General features: G+C 40.6%; 1 protein-coding gene across 8 annotated transcripts in view; it reads right to left on the reverse strand.

Moving 5' to 3' along the window:
• ARHGAP6 (Rho GTPase activating protein 6) overlaps window positions 1–27001 on the reverse strand; it is a 340774-nt gene that overhangs the window by 38902 nt on the left and 274871 nt on the right. For all 8 annotated transcript variants that reach the window (XM_032986910.2, XM_042788564.1, XM_032986908.2 and 5 more), the window contains exons 2-3: window positions 25469–25628; window positions 3054–3125 (exon numbers count right to left, since the gene is read on the reverse strand). In XM_032986910.2, coding sequence (XP_032842801.2) covers window positions 3054–3125; window positions 25469–25628 — 232 coding nt within the window. The remainder of the gene's footprint in view (window positions 1–3053; window positions 3126–25468; window positions 25629–27001) is intronic.

Here is a 27001-nt window from a genome sequence, read left to right on the forward strand (position 1 = left end):
CGCTGTGACACACTTGCTGAGGGGGGTTAACTCTGACTTTGGGCGACACATAGACACTGTTCAGGGAAGGTGGTGGGGCTCAGCCATGATGTGAGCATGGCGGGCTCATCCTTACGGAGACCAGCAGCATAAGGCCTTATATTTTTCTTTCCAGAGCCAGCTCATCACCTGAAAGCTGGGCGATGCTGTCCCTCCTAACTCCTGAGGCTGGGGAAGATGCTGGTGCTGCTGCTTCCCACAGGAAAACAGCTGCCCTTCACCAACTGTGCCAGGCCAACGGCCCGCGCGGCGTCATCCAGCACCTCCCTGGTTGCTCACCCCCTCTGCCGCCATGGATTAAGAGTCTGCTCAGCAAGTATCTGTGGAGCAGATCATCTTTAATAACTCAGAAGGGCAGAGAACATCAGAAACAACCATGGACAGAATCCCCAAGAAGCAGGGCACCATATGCTGCACTCTGGGCTATTTTTGCCAAACGTTTGCTGTTGGCAATAAATAAGAGCAAACATGGCTTTCTTTTCACTCTGCTGACACAACCTTGTTGGGAATCTGACTCCTCGCAATTTCCTGGCCCTCTGTACTCTTACTGACCAAACCAACACCCCTGTCAATACAGACATCTCGAAGGAAGGAGAGAAATATAGATTCTGCTATTTGAGTAGTGCTGGGGTATTTTCCCCTCAGGGATGCTCCCATAATATTTTATACATGGAATGAGCATGTAAGACATCTCTATAAATGAGAATAAAGCAGTGGAAGATGGGAGAAAGAGGATAAAAGCAGGGGGGTACGTGTTTGAAATGCCTGAAGGTAAAAGAAGAAAGAAATTTTTTTAAAAAAAGGAATTAAAATTAAGAGAATCAGCACAGTAATTTTTAAAACTGCTTGGGTATAGTTAACCAGAAGATATGAGCAATGCTAAGAAACAGGAAGTAGATAAATATATACAAGGATTAATAAGTACAAAGTGCTGATCTTTGCTGTGGGCAACCACTGAGCCCTAAACATCAAAGTACACTCAGAAAAATCCATCGGAATAAAAACAAAATTATACACCCCAAAAGTACTAACTGAGTGGAGTATAAACGCTATCATGTAAAGTAGACATACAAAACAATCCATGAACAGAAATATAATAGCAGAAAATAATATCATCTCTAAGTGCTAAACTAGTATCCTGTAATTATCAGAAACAGAGGTCACCTGAAATAAAACAAGGCTGTAAAGAAATCACAAAAGAGATACGAGGCAATGTAAAAAAAAATATATTGTTTGAAAGATCTTTGGCGACAGAGAATTTAGAGGAATAAAGAGCAACTCCAGGTTAAGCATTTGTATACATCACCAAAGCAAGGTATCACTTCCCAAGGCACTGCACCAAAGTGACATTGGAGGAGTTTGGAGATGTAATTGCAAAGATCCACCACGTTTGAATGACACAGCAAAATTTGCTCTTTGGTGAATTATTAAATCAATTTATTATTGCCCAAATCTGCTATAGCAATGAAAAACGTGAAAATAGAAAGATAAAATGTACTTAAACTCTCAGAAGAGCTTCTAAATAGAAACTTTCAAAGGAGACTACCTAAGTTGTGATACACATATAGGGGGAAAGATAAAAGCTCTCACTGTATCAACAATTTGTGAAAGACAGAACATTTTTTAAAAAACAAAGCTGTATGTGGTTAGACATTTCCAATGCAGAAAAGCAGACCACTATGATGATCAATATCTGGCAAGCACGGAACGTTTTACACAGAATTATGTTGCTTTGCACTTTTAACTGCATGGACTATGTGAAACAAAACAAGGAAAATAAGCAACATGACGACTGATTAATTACACTGCAGCCAAATGTAATGCATTGACAGGAGCAGTACAAGACAGATTTCTCCCCAAAGGTGGCTATAAAATCATAAACCTCTTCCTTAAAGACTCCTTCTGCACAGGGGCTCAGTCCTACATCAAGTAATTCTCAAAACAAATGAAAGATCTGATAATTGCAATGCAACATGGGAGGACACCGGCTTTACCCAAATATGTCAGGGGACTTTCAGTTTTAGAAAGATTAATGCAAATATTTTCCGTAGCCATTTTTAAACCAAGAAAATAATAATCCTATGTATGAAGTGACCAAACAAACAAAAATTAAAAGGAAAGCATTTTCTTCCTGACAAATATCTAAAGTAACTTTGAAATGGGGATGCTCATTTTTTTAATGGAATTTCAAAGTTCCATCCTTCTGTCAAACTGTATTACAAGCAGTAACATCAGACTAACCAAATCACTTCTCTTGTTACCTACCAAATGTGTGTTTGTGAAACTGGGGTGTTAATACTGAGTTTTACTACCATTTTTCCAGAACTACTTTTCCAGGAGGGAACACAAAATTAGATGCACTATTACCTATATGCAGAAAGCTGTGATTTCAGAGACACTTTTCAGGTCTCAGTGTCTAGACTAAATTCAAATGGCTGCAAGTTACAGGTCAAATCCAGTGGATTAGGACCCAGCCCATAAAGCTGATTACTGTCCAAACAAAAGAATACAAACATATCTGTAAATCCATGCCACATGGAGTCTATTAAAATCCAACTGATCAGTAGCACTGAAGCATTTATGTATTTTAAACAATGATTATTTTCCTAAGGTTAAAAAAACAAAAGCAAATCAACTGACTTGCTTGAGCAGGGTGGAGTTCACATGCTTTTCAAATTGAAAGAGAAGAGTGCAAATGCAGGTAAACAACTGGATCAATGTTATTCAGACTGAACTCTGCACTGGATGGTGAAAATGGGGAGAAAGAACAATGAAGAAAATATGCAGTCCTTTAACTCCTCCTTTTCACCCGGGAAATTAGCTGTCAGTTGAAGAGATCTGGGTTATACCAATGACAAATAGAAAATATAAGACATATTTTTCAACTGGAAATAAATACCTAGGCAGTACATCAGCCCAGGAACATTCTCCTACTCCAGAAAGTATACATTTAAGACTAAAGAAATCTCATATGCAAAACTAAGACCCGATCAGTAAACATGTACTCATTTTACCTCTGTCTCTGTTCCTCTCCTTTCCTAATGAGTCCAGTTTCTTTCTTAATGATTTCTTCCTCTTTTGTCCATCTGTAAAAGGAAAAAAGAAGGAAAAAAAAAAAAAAAAAGGAAGTGAAGATAAAATGCTGAACAAACTTCTGTACAAGCTGTCGGAACACAGAGTGAGATAGCTATGGCACTTGGAGTCAGGAAGAGTGTGGGGCACATTTCACAAAGGCTGGGGACTGTCACAGTCCTTCAGCCCGAAGGAGTGCTGCTTTGCTCACCCAAATGTGAGGTTGTATGGTGGAACCAAAATGTATCCCACTGCATGTTGCTGGCCACACCTACACATGCATGGTCACACAGCCCATGTGGCAGAATGGAAAGCTAGTCTGAAGACTTAACCATGGAGGTTTGTTGCTGGATGCTCTTGATAGCAAGGTACTATAAACCTAAAAGGTACTGGCTAGCCCTCATCCAGTCACAAGACTGTGATTCAGGTCTGGAGCTGAATGTAGTATTTGGAGAGGAAGGATTACTAACCTCCAGGATAAATTCTGCATACCAGTCATAGCAGCTGGGTGATAGCTGGCCACCTTCACAATGACCCATCTGATCTGAATTCACACTGGGAGTTTGCAGCTTGGTACAGCATGTCCAGATCAGTTCAGATGGATTAGAGTCTCATAGAAATTATTGTTCTGACACCCTATATATCATCAAAGTTTTCACTAAGGTATTAAGGACCAAAGATTTTAAGCAACAGCATAGGCAGGTTCATTCTTGAAACAATTATGTCAAAACGTTGGCTATCATTAGTTCCTTCAGCAGCATCTTTTATAATGAAAAGTCAACAAAAATGCATTTTATTTATTAGGTCTCAACAAATACCAGGGATTAAGGCATGGGCCTGCTTTAGCTTGTACCTTTTGAGTTTTTTAAATTCCAAAGCATATAAAGGGTCTAAGATAGGGACTAATACTAATGCTTACATAGGCATCACCCTAGCTAAAGGTTAATTAATGAACACATACCTTTGCCTTACTGGTTTTGTAATATGACAAAAACTCAAAAATTAACACATCATATCTGTGTTCCATTTTCATGGCAAAGAGGTCACCAAATAATCTGTCTCAACATGTTTCTCTAGTTCTGTAAGCCAGTGTCTTAAGTGTTTTTTTACAGCAGGGAACATACCACAGAGGAGTGAAGTGGATCTTCATCAATTAACTCTCATCTTTGCAATTAGCGATTGCAAGAGACACAAGCCATTTCCCCATAGTTTTCCCTCAACTCCTATTCAAACCCATGCCCAGAACATAACAGACAACTGGACAAATTCTGACTTTTTCATAGCCAGTTATTATCCTTTTACTTTAAAATTAACATTTCTTTTTACCTTATGTAACTGTGGTTTAATCAACTCCACTTGAACACTTGCACTCTGCATTTATTTAAGAGCATATTCGCTCCCAGCACTCACTTAACTATGACACTCAGTTCCTGTCTCTCAAGGTAGATTGTCATTTACTGGTTATGTAAATTCCCCCTTTTCCACACCTGCTCCAGTGAGAATTCATCTCTGAAGTAAGGCTGACTAGAATGGATAAGGTATTCCAGCGGAGAGTTCAGCAATGTAACGGTGGTAATTCTTTGCAGTCTATGATTAGATACAGTCTATGATTAGATTTTCCTTTTTCATAGCCACATGACAAGTTCATAACTCAAAGTCATACTTTGATTGATTAATATGCCCAGTCTTTTCATACCTTCTGACATTTCCAGCTGATACAACTGGATTTATTACACAAATTCTTCTTTCACTTCTTGGCAATATGAATAGTTGGTAGCCTGCTTACATACATCTGGCAGTACCGCTTAATTTTATAGGGTTCCCTGCTACCACTGTGTTCTGGCTTTATATATATAAAATAATTTTCAAATTATTTTTCATGTTATAAATTCAAATGACTGCTTCACAGTAGCCTTTTGATAAATGACTTACATTTCTTTGGAGTTTTAGAGCCTTATTCTCCAAAGACCCATTTATTGATATTCTGACATTTCACTGAAGTCTACTGAGATGTAAAAATGAGAAAAATAGTCAAAATTGAATGTAAAATACTGTGTTTTGCTGTTATATCTACACAATGGCAACTTCTGGAGTGTTTTAGTGTTGCATAGTCAAATACAACAGATATACAGCAAAAAATTAATGTTCTTCAAAAGTGAACACGGGAACAAATGCCATTCATTTCCACATGGAAAACAGGTTAATGACTTCTAGGGCCAAACTATGAATGCTTTCTCATGAACCTTGTTCTTAATGAGTGATTCTTTCAAATCCAACAGTGAATTAATTCCTCAGTAAATGACACGCTGAGATAACATTTGTGCATCTATGTCTGCAAACCCTGAATTTTGACTACAAGTAATGCTCAGGCCCAGAGGGATGTGAGAATCAGGAAGCAGTTCTGGAGATGGACAAACCAGAAAATATGTAAGAGAGGCCACTCTGAACACTCCTGAGCAAAGAAAGAGATCGCATAGCGACAGAAGAGAAACACACTTACCTTGGGCAATGGGTGCAGTTCCACTGAAGGCAGTGGAGCTGCAACCACTTATATTTACAGTTTACCTGATAGCAAGAGAAAAAGAATTCCGTATGAAAGTAAGACTGAAAGTTCAGTGAAAAGCTAAAGCTTAGGGGATCTGACAAGAGGTCTGAGGTCAGTTCCAGTTCTCCTTCTCCCCAGCAAAAGACATGCTTAATTATATTATATATCCTCTAAAAATAAATATGTTTTGAAATTATTGTTGATTCAGGTTACATCAGGCATGAACACTGCTGAAATATTCATAACATGCTTAAAGACTTATGCAACTCTAGCAATTCTACATCTTAAATGAACCCAATTCATAATCATAATGCTTAGTACTTTTTATCTGCAGTGTGTTTTGAGAATATAATTAATATCCAAAGTATTCTTGCGAGACAGGCAAATACTGGACACTTTTAAATTAATTAGCAAATATTTCTGCAAAATAGCATTGTATCAGCCCGAAGTGCTATTGAATATGGACTGCTATTTTAATTCACAGTTTGGAAATGTTTAAATCACAAAGTGATAAATGCTGTTGGGCTTTTATCCAGTGTTTTGTGTATATAATTATCACTTAATGTCTTCTTTCTATAGATCAGCAATATACTGCTCCTCCAACAGATTCCACTGAAGAATATTAGCAAGATGGGAGAAGTACTCAAAAAACAACAACTGTCAAAGTAAAGTAAGCTGCATTTTTTTTCTTTTATAAGGCATTCTGCTTTTTCTGAAGAATACCCACCCAGGCATCTGTGCAGATCAGGTTTTTTCAGTAATTAACTTGGTTAGTTCAGTGCTTACTAATTTATACATTTGCTGCATTTTTCACTGCGATGCATACATCACTCTCTGGGCATCTATATGTTAAGACTAGCATTATGAATATTTAAAAGAACCAAGAGTCTAGAATCAAACTCCTGACTGCATATTAAATTGCTACATGACCCATTTCTCCAAAGTGGCGAGCACTTCTAGGTTCAGTTAATGCTAAAAAGACTTTTCTATTTGAAAAATTAGGTCATATTTTTATGACTCAGTCAGTGAACCACAGCCTACAGAATACAGGAGTATTTGCACTGATAGACCAACTTTGGATGAGAATTAAGGAGTTTGACTTCTAAGATCATTATTTTTGAGATTTTGGGTTAAGGTCGAAACCACCTGCAGTGTCATCACTAACACCATTTAATTATTAGTTACATTCTCAAATCCCAGATTTTCTATAGTCTATTTCAGGGCCTAAATTTCACTCTAAGTGAGACCATGGATCTACAAACTAGGTAATAAGAAGCCATTTTCACTCTGAGGACACAAATTTCAGCTCTAAAAGTTAAAAAAAAAAAAAAAAAAAGAAAAAGAGAGAAAGAGAACTTTCTACTTTAATGACAGACTGCTCTGTTGCTTTGTGCAAGACCACCTACCAAATTAATCAAAGAGAGTGCAGGCTGAATCTTGTCACTATTATTTACTTCCAGTAGTGCTTTACTCACCTTAAAGATATAAAAGTCAACAAGTCTACTGGGTAGGTACAGGTGTTGCTCAGCACAAGTAAAAGCGTCACAAATTAGTTATAGGGAATTTGATCACGATGATAAAGTTAGTGGCATACCTGGAGTTAACATTCAGGAACTCTTGGACACCAGTTTCATATTATGTCACTTAATAGTTACTATACTGTAAAACCCTAATTCAATATGGTTTTCATAATTAATATAATATGCAGTAAAAATTACAAATAGCACCTGAGCTTTCTAAGTAATTTTTATGATACTATTATAGTATTAGCCTTCAGATCATGGAAAGTACCATGTCAACAAGCTTGAAGTGAACCTGTAACAAAAATACAATTCTTGAGCACTTTCTTTCCTTAAACATGGACTTGTGGATTATCTGTAAGAACGGATGTTGGATTTATGTTACTTACATGCAAGGACACTTTTTTGTTAATCAAAAACATAATTCATAAATCCATACAGAGACTTTAAACTAATATAACTCAGCAAGTTTTTGACAAAAGAGATGATCTGTTGCTTATGGGGCTGAGTAAAGAGAACTCCCCACCTTTTGGCAATTTCCTTTGCTTCCGAGAACTGTGTTTCTTGTCCATTTAGAGAAGAAGATTTGTCATGTTCTACAATTAATGCTTATTTTCACATAGTATAAAGAAAAGAGTTATGTGAGAGATTAATATCTTACCCACAGCTCATTTATCAAAACAGAAATGGATGAAAAGGTTGATATTGTGAGATTTCTAAACTACTACTTCATACTAGTTATAATCATGGCCATTTTCCCTTAACAGGTGTTAGTAATGGGATCTAATTTCATTTAAAGAAAAAAATAAAAATAGCATGCATTTTCTAAAAGTGTAATTCATTCTGCCTAGAAAATTACTACCAACGGCACCACAAAGTACTAAGTTTGACCTCTCTTGTGGACTTGTTTGTTCACTCCACTGAGAGCAACACATTTTCCAAGTGCCAGCCTCTTGCACTCAGCCTGTGAGCTGAACGCCAAGCTACTGTCTCTCTCGCCTGTGCAATACTGCAAGTAATAGAGACTCTGCAATCAGAAAATGCTGCTAACTTCTGTTGACAGAGCACAATAAAGACGAGACTGCTTCATTCATTGACAGTTGCACTGTGTTTGTGGTTGAAGTTGCTTCTTTGGGTCACTATACAAAGCAAATTTGCTTCTGAATGCATACTCGTAGCTGCTTTACTGAAGAAGAGCATGCTGGTCTTACTTAGCCATTTCTGTGACTATAAATGTCCATCTTGAAATATTTATTTAGATTAACTTGTTGAAATGCCCTGTCCCCACGCAGTAACTTCCAAAGCACTGCCAGCTGCAGCACAGATGGAAGGTAAGTGATTTCAACTGGAGAACCAGAGGCTACAGATTTTGGCATATAAAGCAATATGAAAACAGAAGGACTGAGCCTACAGTTATTTCCCATCACTCTCTTTCTCCCTTCCGCCTGCCCTCAGCAGTACACATGCAAGGAGATCTCCATCAGTGATGCAGCTTATTATATTCCTTCAGAAGCCTTGGACTATCGCCCCGTTTCTCACACTGCTTCTCCTTATGGCCTACATTGCTCTCTTTATTTCACTTTGACTTAAATCAGCAATCCTTTGTGCTTGTCAGCCTGCGGCTGATGGAAGAAAAGCCATGTTCATTCAAGAGCAACCCTCGGCTGCAGCCGCGACCCTCCCGGTGGCAGGCGGCTCACCCGTGCTCACCTCAGCCCACGGAGCGGGGTTCGGGCTGCCCGCCACAGGCGCCACAGACGCGCCCGACGGCAGCCTCCCGCTGACGTCCTGCTCGCTCCGGTGCAGCAAACAAACTTCAGCATTTCCCTGTCCGGGGAGTTCCTGCCGAACTGTCCTGGGTTGAGTGAGTGGTGGAGTTTTTTGGTGGCAGGGGAGGGGGCTATCGGGGCGGCCCCCTGTGAGAAGCTTCTCGAAGCTCCACGTCAGCTCCACTTCTGTTTGGAAAATTGAGCCAATCGGCTGCGCCTCTGCGATAACGTATTTAAGAAGGGACGTGGTGACGGGCAGTGGGACTTGTGAGGAGGAGTTGCTGCAGCTGCGTGAACACCAAGGTCAGTGGAGGAACGGAGGAAGAAAGGAGGGGGGAGGTGTGCTGGAGCAGAGACCCCCCTGTATCCTGTGGTGAGACGGCAGGGCGGCCCCCCCTGCCACCCATGAAGATATACGGTGGAGCAGACATTGATTTACAGCCTGTTGTTCCTGCTAGACTGATCAAGGTTCTGTGCCTGAAGAAGGCCGGGGTCTCATGGGAAAAGGCAGCCCCGCTGCTGTAATTCAGTGCTGGGAGGATTGCAGCATGCGGGGGAGTCCCACGCCGGAGCAGCTCGGGAAGGGCTGCAGCCGTGGGAGAGAATCCAGTCGGAGGAAGTTAGTGACCCATGACGGAGCAGTGTGGGGAACGCTGCGGCCCGTGGGAGGAATTCAAGTCAGAGAAAGTTTGTGGAGGACTGTCTCCTGTGAGAGGGGGACCACGATGGAGCAGGGGGGAACAAGTTTCGGACACTCCCCTCACCGAAGATGAAGAAAGTGGCAGCGCTGACTGCACCCCCCATTCCCTGCCCCTGCGCCACTGGGGGAGGAGGTAGAGATATCGGGAGCAGAGCTGAGCCCGGGAAGAAGGGAGGGGTGGGGGGAAGGTGTTCTCAAGATGTGGCAATGCTTCTCACTGTCCTACTCTGTTATGTGTTGTTAGTGTCTGTAATAAATGTATGTTTTTTTTGATTCCCCTAACGAGTCTGCCTTTTGCTCATGATCATAAAAGGGGGATTTTCCCCCATCCCAGTCCTATCTTGAACCCCAAGCCTGGCTCTCTGTCCCTTCTCATTGCCGGAGGGGAAGGGAGAGAGAGGTGCTGCATTGTGGTTGGCTGCCAACCAGGCCTAAACCACGACAGCATTCATGGCAGAAGAAACGGTGTGAAAAGGGCGGTGCTGAACTGAAAGCCCGTTCCTCAGGAGAAGGGCTGCGGCTCCCCGGGGGCTGCGCGCCGGCGGGAGCGGAGCCGGAGCACGGCAGCTGTGTGGGCAGGAGCGCTGCCTGACCCCGACCCTTCGCAGGGCAACGGTGAGAAACTGGGTGAGGCGTGGGGAAAGCCGACTGCGCAGGAGACACCATTCCCAGCAATACGCAGCGGGTGCAATACCACCGCCTGAGAGAGCCCACGACCATCAGACACAAGCGTGCTTTTCGCTCTCTTCTTCCGCGTCCCATCACAGTGTCTGGTAACCTGCGGTTAGTGCATCTCTGGATACAGACTTCAATCCCTCTGGGCGAAGGCATTACCGACGGCTAAAATGAAACACCGAGGAATTACAAAGTCCAAATGTGCAGCTTTAAGGGATGCAGCTGCTGGAAGTTTAAGTCCTGCATTGATCTCCTTACTGTGGAACAGTGAGAATTTGGTCATACTGGTATATGAATTAAATTATCTAGGAAGTATTCTTAAGTTGCTGTGGAACCTGCTTAGAAGGTAAAACTGCTGGAAGCCTCCCCAGCTTCAAAAGAAAGCTGCATCCCTACAGGGACCCAAGTTTTATTAATCAGATAACACTTTACAATAACCTTTGATTCTGATTTTTAAAAAAACAAACCCTCCATAATTTGCTTGCCAGGTATTAACAGATTTTTGATGCCACACATCTATTCTGATGGCAAAGATGATACATCAATTTATACCAGCTGAGCATATTCTCAATAGACTGTCCTGTCTTTTAGGAAAACGCATCGAAAAAGTGTAGTTCAAAACTAGAATCAAATCTGTTAGAGTGAAAAATACACCATTTCTATTGAACCCTATTCTCAAGGTTGATTTATATCAGAAAGTTGTGTCCCAACTGCCTGAACAAAAAACTTTAGGTGTTGGAAAACAGCAGGATACAGATACAGACTGTAACTGTAACGAGATAGGTACGAACCCTCCTTGACAGAAAAAAAAGCTTACTTTGGGCAGTGCTCTAATTCAGATAGCAAATACTACCCAATTCTTGTGGATAGACGAATCATACGAAAACACGACTTTTCAGCTCTACTTGCCTATACCTTCCCTAGTGTATATAAGATACCAAGTAGTCTCCAAGTATAGATGCTGAAAGAAGATAGCCACCTTGGTATTTTCAAGCATGTTCTTCCATGATTCTCTGTCATGAGGGACTTGAATTAACTGGTGGGCACACACAGGTGCAGCATACTCTAAGAATGAGAGCCAAACCTGAGTAAATAGGGGGTAGGGGACCTGGGTCTGGAGCAAGATCAGGGCCACAGAAGCCACAGGCGGAGGCATGGAGGGAGGGAGCGGTCTGCCAGCCAGCACAGCCCACCCCTGCGAGAAGAGCGGGGCAGGAGCCGCTCTCCAGCCCCGGCCAGGGCCAGCGCACTCCCACTGTGCAGAAGCGGCAGGTCTAACAGATGAACGTGAGCACGACTGCACCAAGAGCAACCCTTCAGAGAATACGAAGAGGATGCCTGCCTTCAGTTTGTGCACGACGGGCATAAATACCCATAAAAGATCAGATTTTTTTTAATTATTTCAGAATTTTTCAAACCGCCACACCAAATCCAAGAATAAAGTTCCCTATCTTCCCTTTTCATTTGTTTTTTTTTTTTTTTTTTTTTTTTTAATGTATTCTTTAGTCTTTTTCCATTTGAACTCTTGACTATAGATAACTCTGAAAAGTTGAAGAAAAATCTTTTCAGCTACTTGGGCATTACTGGAATGAAAAAATATGTAGTTTTACATCATTTAAATACTTTCTTTTACCTACCAATACACTATAAATGGCTGTATTACATGAACTCTGAAGAACAAGATATTCAGTGAGTCCTATAGAGGAAATGGAAATCAGAACACTAACAACTGTTTTGGAGATTATTGGTATTTGCTAAACCTTTAGCTGGACCGAAGGAAACCAACTCGTTTTGACATGAAAATAAACAGTTGCTCAAACCTTTTTTTATGCTAGGAAATGGGAAACTGCTGCTGCTGCCATATATAGAAGGGATGACAGAAATAACTCAAACAAGCATGCAAAACTACCTGGCAGCCTTTAGAGCCTTTACAAAGGAAGGGTGAAATGACCTTGTATGCCCTTCTGCGGCTGTCACTGGAGAGTAGCAAAAAGCAGGTGAATTCCTGGAAAGGGAGAACAGATAAAGATGCAGAATGCCAGGGCTGACTCCCCTGGGCACAGTGAGATCTGCAACTAAAACAAAGCTCTGCTTCCTTCAGTGTCTACATTACTGCAGGATTTCCTGTGTCATAAGAACTCCCAAATCACACTACTCTAGTAAAATAAAATTTTAAAATAAAGAAAAACAAAAAAAAAGAGAGCGGGGGGGCCAAAGGGTAATTTGCTACACATTTTTCTCCAGGAAGGTCTTCTGACGAAGCACATGCCTTGTGTCAATATTAGAAGTAAAAATTGTCCCCAGGTCTACTGAAATTAGAGGGAACCACTCCTCCAACACTTCAGGGAATTATTTGCTACACTGAGACTGATGACAGGATTCACAAACAGTAATGTGAAGTAGCAGGTGCAAGACAAACTCTAGATACTGTACTTTTTCACATTGTATCAGTATCTGTAAGTGTGGCAGGCATTTCCCTAAACTCAAAAGCTAGGTAAATTCCTAACTTAAACACATTGCATAACATCAGGGACTTTGCTGCTGCCCTTCTCTCTACATGGAAGTGACTCAGAAACCACTATGGTGGGCAAAGTTTTAAAAGCTTTGAGAAAGACTGAACAACATCCTCTGCTTGGAGTGTTTTCATAACTGACAGTAAAATATGCCAAAAACTCTCTACAGTACTACCTTAAAACAACTACAGTGAAACAAAATATTTTAGCTGTACTAAAAAAAAAAAAACACCCAGAACTAAAATCAAAACACCAAACCCCAAGCAAACAACAAACAGGAGTCTTGATGCTATAGTCTGAAATAGGAAAAACACTAATAACAGCTCTAAAACTGCCTTCAGACAGGGGAAAACTGTCTCCTGGCATCGGCTACCTAAACAAAAAGTCATAATATGGAGGCGGGAGAGTATTTTGATGCCATTCCTAGTCAAAGTGACTCTTGATTTGATAAGAAGGAGAATTACTTTTAATCTCTACAGTACTGGGTGGGCTAAGGGCAGACAAGATGTTAAATTGCCAGCATTTAGTGGGCACTGAACTTTTTGTGTATTGATAAGCTGGCTTGTATGCCTGCACTGGCAGGTGAAGCAGCAACCAAGTTTCTCTACGTCTCCCTTAGGGCTCTCCCTCAGGTTGCTCTTGCTGGGTTGAGGTCTTCAAACAAAGAGGAAATTCATCCAACTCTCTGGAATTCAGAGGACCCAACAACGGTCACAGAGGTGGTTCGGGGCATCCAGGTCCCCACTGTCTTCTGACCATCACTTTGTTGTAATGAACCCTTCACAGAAGTCTCTCCTTGGAGTCTAACCTTAAAGAAGGAGCTGTGCAAGAAAATAAAACAGCCTTTGTAACATGCTCCCTCCAGGACTAATTGAACTAGTCTATAATATTTCTGCTCAGTGCCTTGATGAAAAAAATTAAAGGGGAGAGGAGCCCTTATTGCAAGGTAGTGAAATCAGAGTGCAGAAGATCTCTCACTGGACAGGTTGGTGGCCCCAATAATTGAGATGCTATCCCTTTGAAAAATGAACAATGCATCTTCTTTCTAACAATGCTTCATTGTAGTAATTACCTGCCCTCCTTATTATCAATCATCTAGCTTACATACTTTTTTATTAATAAACAGGAACAGGTGTTGAAAATGTAAACCACACAGATATAAGGGATGACAAGCTCTACAGAGAACACTTGGGTCGACTTCCTGCACAGGAATAGAGTGATATAGACATAGGTCTAACCTGTTCTTAAAATCCTTCAGCAGGAGATTAGATCTCCATTAAATCTCGAGGTACCCTTTTCAGTGTAAAAGCCTAATACAAATATATATATAGTACCGCAGCTCTGATAAAATAAATCTATCTGTAGTCACTTTATCTTTCCTAATCAGTATTTAGAGACATATCTTACGCTTCTGGCACCAACCACAACTCCTCCACTGAAACCATGCCTTTGAAGAAACTTTAGAAACTAACTCTTCTACCCAAGGCAAGAAGAATTCCTCACCAGAAATAACCCCATAATGCATTTTTGAAAGAAGCAATACAAGTAAGATATCAGAAATAAATCTGATTTTCAACTGAAATTTTTAAAATGTGTATACCAGAGTAATGCACATGTTAAAGCAAAGCTCTGCCAAAGGCAAGCAGAACATGGAAATTAGTAGGCTGCAATGTCAGTATTCTTAATAAAGGTTCAAAAGCTTCTCACATGGGATACATGTACTGGTATTTATTCTTTGGCTTTGAATCATAATAAAGCACAAAATCTTAAGTCACTATAGAATCACCACACACTTACGTGGATTATTTTCAAAGCACAGGACAGCCTAGGTGAGTGTTCAAAAACAAAGGGCCAGTACTACATCAAGTACCGAAGACAGATTTGGCAGAACATAATCAAGAATACTTCTGTTACACTTGTGTTCTCACAAAGATTTAGAAAACAAACAAAAATAATAAAATACACCTCATTTTGCAAAACACAGTGTTTTAGAGCCTTTCTATGTGCCTTTTGTTTCCTAACATTGGTTTGCTCAGGCCATGTGTCTGAACTTTTCAATACGGCCAATGGTCACGAGTAACATTTTAAAATGACGGCTGAGATTTCCATGTGGCACACTAACACAGACAAAATACTCAATGTATTTATATGTACTTACAGTCAATAGCTATGTCAAGTGTACTGTTAAGGAAATTACACTAGATAGGACTTTTTTTAGGTCTCAGAAGTAATTTCTAAGCTTAATGGGACTTTGCATCAAATGTATGCATGCAGCAGTCTCTGGATCTGGATTTGGAAGGGCAGTACCCTAAATTCACAACAGTCAGCATCTGAATAAGCAACTGCCCTAATAATGAAGACCTCTAGTCACGATTCCATCTCCAGTAACTATGTCTCGTGACATTTGTATATGGAAACGTGGATCATAATATTTCCCTACTTATCTTTGTTGTTTCAGCAAGATCTCTTCCCTTCATTGTGATACCCACTGAAAGACCCCTGCCTTTCAGCACGCCTGCCCAAGGAGCTCCACAGAAAAGCCTTCCTTCAGTGTCCATCCCTGTCCCCATTCCCTTTCTCCACCTTCACACAACAGACCTACACAACAGATAGATTCTCAGAAGTTATGCAAATCTTTCTTTTAAAGGGGTGGAGTTATACACTAATTTCTCCACATTCACAATAATGGTGCCATTGATTTCAAGAAGCCTAGAATTTTCTAATTCTGTTCTGCATTCATAAAGCACTGAAAAAAATGCATGATGCTTCTCGATCAAAGCTCCTAGCTATTTGCCTAAATACAAACTACTTATTAAGAAGACAAACTTTTTTTGTTTATAGTGAGTTTTGTAGTGAGCAAAATAATTTGCTTTTAAAACTATTAACTTGTCTCTAACTGATGGAATAGATTGGCTAAATAAAGTTTCCTTGATGTAAGCAGACATGTAAAACATGCTATGCAATACAAGAAAATCTTGGAAATCAATATGCTGAGCATTACATGGAGATTTTTATAAAAAAACCTGCCTCATAGCAAAATTTTAAAAAGGAACAGATCACCAGAAACTTTAAGTTTTGAAGATAATTTATTATTTCCCCTGTTCTGCCCTTAGAAAAATTATGTCCTTGCAAGTTTCATATATTTCCATTTGTTCTTGTCTCAGTGGTGGCAAAAAGTCAAATTTGGGAAAAAAATAACAACAAGAAATTTTTGCAAATTTTCTTATTGGGAGAAAAAAAAATAATAAATTTTTGGCTTTCTTCTCTCCCTGACTGGAAAAGCTCCTGTCACCTTCCCTTTGACAAACTCCTGTGTAGGAGAGTGCAAGGCTGCATGTTCTTATAACCTCTTCCTTGCAGCAGCTGGGACTTCTCCTAGCTTAAAACATTAAAGTCAATTTTATTTTCCTTTTTCCCGACTGAGAGATATTGTTTTTATTTTCCCAAGAGGAAAAAAATTCCTCAGAAAAAATCTGTGTTTCCATGGAAAATATGAAAGGGGGAGTGGAAGGGGGGGAAGGCAGAGCAGGGACCTTCCATCTAAAAATCAGCAAGATATACAGTTTTCAGCTCTGTCCAAGTTTGATACAGAAAGCCTGGTACAGTATATCCAAGATTTACTAATGTAGCATAAAGGAGCAGAATTTAGCTCACAGTTTTGCTTGCCTTCAATATCATCTTCATGAACACTGCTACACTGAAAGAAAATCCATGGACTCAAAGGATCATTTTAGGGATGGTATTTATATGAGAAGAATTGGTAGAGGTTGGCATTAAGAGGGGTGGTGATAAGCCTCTTCACTTAAAAGATACACTGATGCCAACTCAAAAGCATCCAGCTCTAATTCCGTAGCTCCACAAACTACATGCCACAGTTTACTTAGATGCTTTCCACTGTTACAACAGCCTATAAAGTATATAACAGGGTCAGTGGTTAAAAACAATGAGCACTTTGGAGCTAACACAAAAATGCAAGTCCAGATAAAAATCATAGTCACTCTCAATGTTAAGGAAAATGGATAATGAAATACAATGATGAGTAATGTAAGCAAAAAACAGATCCAAAAAACCTGCTCCCTGCCAAAATAAACAAGAAGCAGAGAATGCGCAACTCTGAACTTCCATTTTTATTCAGAGCTTAACTGGAACGCACTGGGAGCAAAGTGCTCCGATGAACAATAAAAATTCAGAAAGCTCAACTACATATGTTTTATTCCATTCCAGAGACAGGGTTGTCTCAGCGCTCATTCTGCAATCACACACTTATCCAGCACTGCTCCTTCTAATTCACCTGACTAAAGCAAGCTGTACAGAAGACTAATGCTCGCTTCATGTGAGCAGAAGCACAGCATCACACACCTGGTGGACCTGGCTATGAAACTTGCATGCAAAAATGTACAACAGCACATGTTCAAGTAGCATATGCAATATCTTCCCTTGAATGACTGGGACTGCATTTAGGTTTCTAAACCCAACCTTAGATCATATTCATTACAACTAATCAAACGAACTGAGAACTAGATTTGGCAGTGAAAATATGGATCATCTTCTCTCTCCCCAAATGTCCCAGGAAGTCTAAAAGCATCAGTTCCCTCAGAAAGTGGAACGAACACTTGTAATTACTGAAACTATTATGTATGACTTAGTTGCTGTTAAGAAATTGTGTGGATATACGTTCTTGTCATAGGTGGCATCAACACAGTAAACAGTCCTCTTAGTAAAGTAAGTTAATGTCTTTTATTACTTTTGGTACACCTACTAAAATATCTGGGTAACATGTTTATTGTCACTTCTGGAAAGTGAAGACAAATTCTGTGGCTCATCTTTGGATTCTCACTCAAAAATATTTGAGAAACATTAAAATAAACCCAAAGGTACAAAGTAAACATATGCAACACTTGTTCCAAAGCATAAATATACATTGGTATGTGGTGCATGTTAAAACCAAAACACTACATCAACATAAAATTAAGGTTGTGACCGAAGCCAACAAAAGCAAGATAATTCATCTGAGACAGGCATTCTGGCATTAGACCAACCCACTGCATGTACTGCAATCTGTTGCATCTGATCTGTTAACAGTCCTTGGACAACACATAACCTCAATATTCAGTTTTAGAATTAGAGAATGGTTTGGGCTGGAAGGGACCTTAAAGATCATCTAGTTGATCCCTGCCATGGGCAGGGACACCTTCCACCAGACCAGGTTGTTCAAAGCTCCATCCAACCCAGCCTTGAACACTCCCAGGGAGGGGGCAGCCACAGTTTTTCTGCGCAACCTGTTCCAGTGTCTCACCACCCTCACCTTGAAGAATTTCTTTCTTATATCTAATCTAAACCTACACTCTTTCAGTTTAAAACCATTACCACTCATCCTATCACCACACTCCCCGATAAAGAGTCCCTCCCCATCTTTCATGCAGGCCCCCTTTAAGTACTGGAAGGCCGCTATAAGGTCTTCCTGGAGCCTTCTCTTCTCCGGGCTGAACCACCCTAACTCTCTCAGCCTGTCCTCATAAGGGGAGGTGCTCCAGCCCCCTGGTCATCTTTGTGGCCTCCTCTAGACACAGCACTGTAGGTGGGCTCTCACGAGAGCACAGACGGGGAAAATCAACTCCCTCGATCTGCTATCTAGACTTCTCTTGATGCAGCCTAGCATACAGTTTGCTTTCTGGGCTGCAAGCACACATTGTTGGCTCATAGTCAGTTTTCCATCCACTACTACCCCCTAGTCCTTCTCTGCAGGGCTGCTCTCAATCCACACATCTCCCAGCCTGTGTTTGTGCTTGGGATTGCCCTGACCCATGTGCAGGACCTTGGATTTGGCCTTGTTGAATTTCATGAGATTCGTACAGGCTCACCTCAAGCCTTTCAAGGTCCCACTGGATGGCATCCCTTTGCTCCAGCATGTCAACTGCACCACACAGCCTGTTGTTGTTGGCAAACTTGCTGAGGGTGCACCCAATCGCAATGTTCATGTCTCCAAGAAAGATGTTAAATAGCACTGGTCCCTGTACCAACCCCTGTAGAACTCCACTCATCACTGGTCTCTACTTGAACATTGAGTCATTGACTGCAACTCCTTGAATGTGACCGTCAAGACAATTCCTCATCCACTAAGTGCTCCATTTGTCAAATCCATGTCTCTGCAGTTTAGAGACAAGGATGTGGTATGGGACAGTGTCAAATGATTCACACCAGTCCAAGTAGTTGACATCAGTTGCTCTTCCCTTATCCACCAGCACTGTAACCCTGCCATAGAAGGCCACCAAATTCATCAGGCAAGATTTGTCCTTAGTGAAGCCATGCTGGCTGTGACCAATCACCACCTTATTTTCCATGTGCTATAACACAGTTTCCAGGAGGATCTGCTCCATGATCTTGCTGGGCACAGAGGTGAGACTGCCTGACCTGTAGATACCCTTTTAAAACATTAGGGTTATGTTTCCCCTTTTCCAGTCAGTGGGAACTTCACTGGACTGCCAAGACTTCTCAAATATGATGGATAGTGGCTTAGCCACTTCATTCACCAGTTCCCTCAGGACTTGCAGATGCATCTCATCAGGTTCCATGGACTTATGCACCTTCAGGTCCTTTAAATGGTCTTGAACTTGATTTTCTCCTATGGTGGGCAGTTCTTCCTTCTCCCAGTCCCCGCCTTTGTCTTCTGCAACTTGGGCAGTGTGGTCAGAGCACTTGCCGGTGAAGACTGATGCAAAAAAGTCACTGTGTACCTCAGCCTTCACCATATCCCAGGTAACCAGGTCTCCAGTTTCCTTCTGGAGAGGACCCACATTTTCCCTAGTCTTCCTTTTATCACTGACATACCTACAGAAGCTTTCCTTGTTGCCCTTGATGACCCAGGCCAGATTTAATTCTATCGGAGCTGTAGCTTTCCTAACCTGATCCATGGCTGCTCAGGGATGAAGGTGTGTTTTAGATACATCAATCTTGTACATTAAAGATGAGATTGGAACAAAGATATTTCACCGCGTCAATTTGAAGATACAGGACTGAACTCTAATGCTAATAGTCTTCCTACAAAAAACGAAGTTTGATAACATACCTGTAATACTCTGTTGAAACATGAGTTATCACTGGGATTCATTACTATTAATTGTAAAGAAAGAATGACATATGAAAAATAAAAAGATACCTCTAGGGTTCTTGCCTAGTAGAACTTTCTAAATTGAGTGAGTCCAGGCCTCTGAAATCTGATGTAGTGCACACACAAACAAAAGCTCCCATGTCAACTTTCTCACGGCTGAAATTCTGGTCTGAAATAATTTGGGATGTTAGAACCAAAAATGTTTAATAAGGAAAACAATGAGACTCTGGGACATCTGTGCAAAACCTAGATAATATATTCCTCTTGCTGACTCAAACTCTCTCCATCCAGGTTAAATTAATATTTCTGAACTTTAATAGAATTCAGCATAAATTTTCACTTCTTTCCCCTCTTTTGGAAAACAAAAGAGAATACCTTTTTCTAAGTAGTCTTCCTCTACCTCAATGTCTCATAATTGACTAGTCCTACAACCTTCATCATCACAAGAGCCCTTTCTGATTCTTGGTCCTTCTGAGTCCTTTCGTATCTTCAACTTTCCCATCTTCAGAAGTCACTTTAAACGTGTCATCCACTTAAGGATGAACATTAGGATATCAAGAGGCCTCATCAATGCTTCAAGATTAAACTGATAGCATCAGCAAATCTACCTTAAGGTAATAGATTTGCTAAACTAAGATAAAGCACGGCTATGAAGTGATCCACGCTTTGAGCCCATATTATTATGGGATTCAGGGAACACGCCAATCCACAAATCAGTGGGGCAGCTCTCTCCTAAAAGCAGAAGGTCATTTGATTTGTTGAACCTATATGGAACTGAGGGGCAAAGATCGTATCAGCCAGGCCTCATCCTGCTGGTCACCACTTCCTCCATATTGAAAAGCCCCTCAGTGGTTAATGCATCCACATATGTCTCGAGTCTCACTCACTTTTCCCTTGCCCTGACTTGTGCTGAGACTAAGTTCTGGTGTATAAAAACCATTGCACAGCTGTCCACATCAAAACAGAGCCCTGACTCATAGCTGGAGCTATAATGAATTAGTGTGATAAAAACACAGGTAGTTGTCCTAGTTGCAACTATTACAAGGACCACCTTTCAGCAGAAAAAAATAAATGTACCTCTCTGTTTTTTTATTATCAGCCTATGAAAAGCACTTCTTTCCAGCAGGTAATTTCAAACATGAAGCTGCAATATTCAGCTGCAGCTGTGGAACGATAGTCTGCAGTCTGATATATATGAAAAAGCTTCAGAACTTTTGTTCGATGTATTAATGAATAATAATAGGCTGCCCCAAGCTTGTCATAACAAAGCTAACATGCAAGCAGGTATGTGCTGTGTGTGCCTGTTCTCTCTCTTTGGTGTCTGAAGCCAGTTTTGAGTCCGAGCCATACTTGGTGGGCAATGGCAACACACATGCCTTTACAACACCTTGCTAATTAGCCTGATAAGTCTCAGAAACACCTCTGTCATCTGACAATTAACAAGGTGGGGAGACAAAAAGGAAGCAGTTTGGTTTGTGTTGCTATACTTGAACCATTGCACAATCACTGTGTGAGAAAACGTGGTACCTACCGGTATAATTACCTGCCTACTGGTTTCTTCTTCCTACAGAAGCTGAGACACTGAGGCAGACAGCCTGTACTCCCAAAGTGGAAGACAGCATATGAATCAATAAGAAATAATCAGCTACTCACAAAGAAAAAAGAAATAATCACAAATGGCAACATGTAGATGCTTTTATAATACAAATATAAAGCCTCTGAATAGGTTACAGCAACTTTGTGCAAAAGAAGAAAATCTTCTCTACTTCTTCCCCATAATCTATTAAGATTCCTTTCTTCCCCACTGGACCAATGTCTTCACCCCCCTCTTCCCAAGGGGTTCCCACCAACACCCTTGTCCCAGCCCTAGCAGCCAGGGTTGGACAAGAATAAGTGTAATGTTTTCTTCTAAAAGCAATCCTGGGCAGTGCAAACACTATTGGTGGCACCTCTGCTTTATAAAAGTAAAAGCAGTATTAAACAGACACGAGTAGTAACACAGCTGTTTTCTGGAACTTGTCCAGAAATTCCCCCACATTTGTCTATAACTTTTCAAAGAAATTCCATGGAAGAATATCATATACACTTTTGAGCAGTCAACAGCACTTACTAAATTGTTTTCCCAGACCCAACTTCAGGCATCAGTTCTTTTCCTTTATCAAGAAGCCCATCTATATTTGGCTATGGAAGAGGCAAGAGGAAGGAAAATGGAAACTCCCGGGGGGAAATTCCTAGCCCACTAGACTCCTGTGTGCTCATAATACTAAGTCCTCTGCCAGCCACAACCGTTCCCCAGAGTTTTGGAGATTACACTTGGTGCGATAACAGCACATGAGTTTTCTATTTTGCTGCACAGACACATACCCGAGATGCTTCTTTTGCATCCCAGGACAATGCAGGCAGCTGGACTGTTACTGCAGTAATAATGCAATTTACCTAATTATACCAAGATGCTTACTCTGCATCAGTGTTGCCTATGTGGCTACATCATAGGACCATATTACCAGTGAGAAATATAACTGAGCAACTTCCGGAACTGTAAGAGGTTTATTCATGTGAAAACATCAATGGTTTTCCACTATTCTTTGTTGACATTGTAAAGAAAACACATCCTGCTTGTGCTGTCACAGGGACAAAGTGACAACAAATAAGAAAATCCATAAAACACAAAATATCACTGATATATGGGGATTTGAACGTGGCCATTTCTATACAAAAGGGTAGATCAGAAGTCAAAAACTTGCTGTCACAAAGACCAGAAGCAAAGATGCCATCTCTATCTGAGTTACTGGACAAACTTCTGCTTGTCATTTGTACAGGTAAACAAATGCATGAAAAAACATACATTGCTCCTATGCTTCTGCACTACTGAGATCAACAAAACTTCCTCAGGCGTGTGGCAGGCATCATGAACATCAACACAGGTCAAAATTCATGAAAAGTCAGGACTTCACCCAACCTATTGGAACAACAAATAAAGCCAGACTCAGCTGACAATGGTGATCACACCGTTTTAGCTACAGCAGAGGCCTCTTTCACAGAGGTGAGGGGGGGCTGGCTCCGTGGCACATGGCAGGCCCAGGACACACAGCCGAGGAAGATGTTGATTACAGAATGTGAAAGACAGATATGAGGCAGAAAAACAAGAGAATGAGAAACAAACCTGCAGCATCTGTCATACATATAAAAATAACAATTCTGATCAATCTGAATTCATTCTAATTGCCTGCTGCAGTGCAATCGTAGCATATTTTAAATGACATGCTGGTTAAATAAATTCCTGTGGGAGGTGGTCCTCTCTCTGTGACCATAGGATATTTAACTAAGAGATGTCCGTAATGCACTTCATTAACAGTAATGGCCACAATACAGCAAAGGAGAGAGATTGCATATGAAATATTACATTCTACACATCTCTCTACAAGTGTGCGAATAGCCAGATGTGCCCTAGAAGTGCTAACTATCTGCACTTGCTGTGACAAAGGGGGCTTTTCAGAATGGGAGGACTAAAACATTATGAAGAAGAAACCAATAACGGCATGACTGTGATTGTGAAGATAATGATTGTAAAGATAAGGCAGATGCTTCTGTACTCTGACATAACTTCCACGCAAGCATGTTTGGTACAAACACTTGCTACCCAAGAACAATGGATTTTTACTTTCCACAATACCTCTGCCAGTAAATGTAATTACTCAGATGCCCACAGGAAGCAATTGCCCAGCAGTCATGAGCATGTTCTAATGTCATTCAATCACAAGTTTTGAAGAACAAAGAACCACAAATAATCTCAACTTTTAGGAAAAGCTTTCTGTATTTGCTAATACATGCATTGTTCCACTAACCTCTGCTCCTGGATATTTTCATGTGGCAGTCTCTGAAATGAAAGAGAGCTGTAGAGCACATCTTTCTATGCCCAGATCTCTCCAGACTTTGAGAGCTCCTCCAGCTCTCTCAAAAAGACAGTACTAGTTCTACATGTAACTTTTTTTTTCTTTCCTAAACCAGAAAATGTTTAGCAGCCTTCTGTTTAACTTGAGGCACAAATGGCTGTGACGGAGTTGTTTTATTTTTGTATTCATGCATGCCCAAAATGCCCAAGCCAGTTTCACACTGCTAAAACTTGAAATGACAGGGTTCTGAGCAACCTGATCTAGTTGAAGATGTCTCTGCTCATTTCAGGGGCAGGGCTGCACTAGATGACCTTTAAAGGTCCCTTCCAACCCAAACTATTCTAGGATTCTATGAATATGTATACTCTATTGTCTTGGATGGTATCACCTCCATATATGTATATTCATCATTCTCTCTGTATATTCATCATTGGAATTGCCAGTGGCAGTTCAGAGTGCCAGAAAATATTGCAGTGCCCTTAGTGATTCAGTTTCTCCTATGAATGTCCTGTGAAATTGTTTTCATATCAATGGAACATTTTTTGAGGGACCTAGGGAACTGTAGTGGGGCTTGAAGAAGTTGATCATACCCATCTCACTCTGAAGTGATGCCCTGCTGTAACTGGTAAGTTGGACGTTGTTGTTTTTGGCAGGAGATTGCTGCAGATCCTAAGAAGCTGATGAATACACAAGCTGGTGTCTTTCACTTTTGTTCTTTTCCACACCATTGTTTTCATAGACTGGACAACTTTTTTCTGCTTAACTTCAGTTCATTAGAAAACTGGTCCTGTGGCATCACTGTGGTTGTGCTACCACACAGTACCTCTACTCACAGCCAAAGGTAAGAATTCAGTGGTCCCTTGCTGGACCTTGTCCCCTTAAAAAAGTATACAACAATAGGAAAGCCAGATTTGCAGATGATTGCACAACAGCTGTCTTTGCTAGGCTTGGTACCCAGCCTACAGGAAACAATGGAAACTTCCGCATTAGTTTTAGTGAGGTTTAGATCTTTGTCACAGTAACCTAAGTACAGGTCTATTACATGCACATATCCTGCATTGGGATTCCGATAGCTGAACTTCTTTTCAATTAATCTCCTTCCTTAGGAGTTCAACATTTTATGCTGAAAATTACCTTGTTTCCTAGGAAATAAGCACCACTGTCTTTAGGAAAACTTGGGTAGTATTCATCTTATTGATGCAGGTGCCTTCATTGTCTGTCTGAACTAGTGATACTTAGCTTCCTCCAGAGCCAATACAATACAGAGTTAAAAAGCCACTTCTATGGCATGATCATCTGACATACACAGATGTGTACTTCTGGATGTCAGGAAGTCCAAGAAAAGCCTTTTTCTCTCAGCTGAATAACAAGACATCCTAGTACAAATAGGTCTGATTTAGATTATCTACCCTGTAGACATCTGCCCTTGATCAGACGATCCCACCCCAGGTGGTCTGAATTGGACATAGTAGACAAACTACTGTACTAGTTGTTTTTACACAGTTACAATGTTTAAGCAAAAATTAAATACAATGTCTGTGGGATAACGACCTAGCGTTTTCCCCCTTTTATTGCTGTGATATGAAGTCAGTGGCTTAGCACTCTAAACAGAGACGGTTTTATCAAGCCCTTACCTTTGGGGATAGTAATCTGACAACCCAGGTCACAGTCCTGCTGCAACTGATAAAAAGCCACTTCCTGCAGGCGAGCACGCTCCAGCTCCGAGAGGCTTTGAACGGGAACTGACTTCAGCCGAACGCTGCGCCCTGACATGCTGTTCCAAGTGAAATCACCCTACAGGAAATCAAATGGAAAAATATGAAGCATCATATGGTATGCACAGTTTAATAAACAGAACCATCTCTTTTACTGCTAGGAAAAACAACACAGGTCCTCTTTTCTAAAAGGCCATTTTCTTGGACATCTCTAACCTTTCAAATATCTTTGTTTTCCTAAGAGCAGCATTCCTTAAAAGGAGTACAGACATGCCAAACAAAAAGTCAATTCTGTCTGAAACCATTTAACCAAGTATTGTTGCAAAAACATCAGGATTCCAGTAACCAAAAGCACAAAGCACGGAATAAAAAAAAAAAAAAAAAAAAAGAAAAAGCTCTTGTCTGCTTTTCCCACTTTGCTTTCTTCGTACAATAGCTGGTCGTCACTTCATTCCTGTCACAGGCAGACATGCAGATCTCCACAGGTCTGTGGGCAACACACATCTTATCTCCTTCAACTTGCTAACCCCACACCAACAGGCTGTTCAGAGAATGCACAGGCAGAGCCCCTTCTCTTTTCTGACACATCCCATCTCCTCCTTACAACGATACTGTGTTTAGACCAAGATCGACTAAAGGACAAGCTGTTTCATGTTTTTGAAAAGCCATAATAACAATGTATGTGTTAAAATTTATACAGGAAAACAACATGAGATATGCTACATCTCTGTAAGGTACCAATTATGCTTGGAAAGAGAATCAAAAGCTTTAGTTGTTCTATTTCCCACCTGTGATAACATATACACAAAGCTATTCTCTTCACTAGTATTTAGCTTGGGTGAGAGAAGTAATCATCAAAGAGAAGTGCAAGCATACAGACAATCTGAAAGGCTGACAATTAACTTCAAGCAAGAATTTTCAGAATTCATCAAAGATCACATTTTAGCACTACAGGGAGAGAAGAATTTGTTTTTCATTCTAACTATGTTAAAAAATAAACATCAAGCTTGTCAGCAGATATAAGCTGATGCAGCTGTAGATAATAGAAAAACTCTGATGTACATCAGCTGAGCTGCAAAGACAAATCCACCAACCTGCCCTTCATCACAACATGGCAGACTTAACAATTAACAAACTTCGCTCTCCTTTTAAGTGCTCATTTTCAGTTAAAATTTCAACATCTGTACCTTCACTATATGCCCATATTTTCAACATTCATTTATAATTCATCTGTTCTGCACACACATCTGCAGTTAAAGGATGCTGACTTTAAAGGCATTGGCTGAAGCTCCTTCTTACAAAAATCAGTAAAATTTTACTTAGTAGTTCTGCATCCTGTTGTATGTAAACATCTTTGTGCATGTTTCTATATATTTTGGCTACACATATATATATATGTGCACACATACAACCAGTATATACATTTGTGTATACACATATATATACATATCT

This window comes from Tyto alba, unplaced genomic scaffold, assembly GCF_018691265.1.
Source record: "Tyto alba isolate M040663 unplaced genomic scaffold, T.alba_DEE_v4.0 Super-Scaffold_14, whole genome shotgun sequence".
NCBI classification, from domain to species: Eukaryota; Metazoa; Chordata; class Aves; order Strigiformes; family Tytonidae; genus Tyto; species Tyto alba.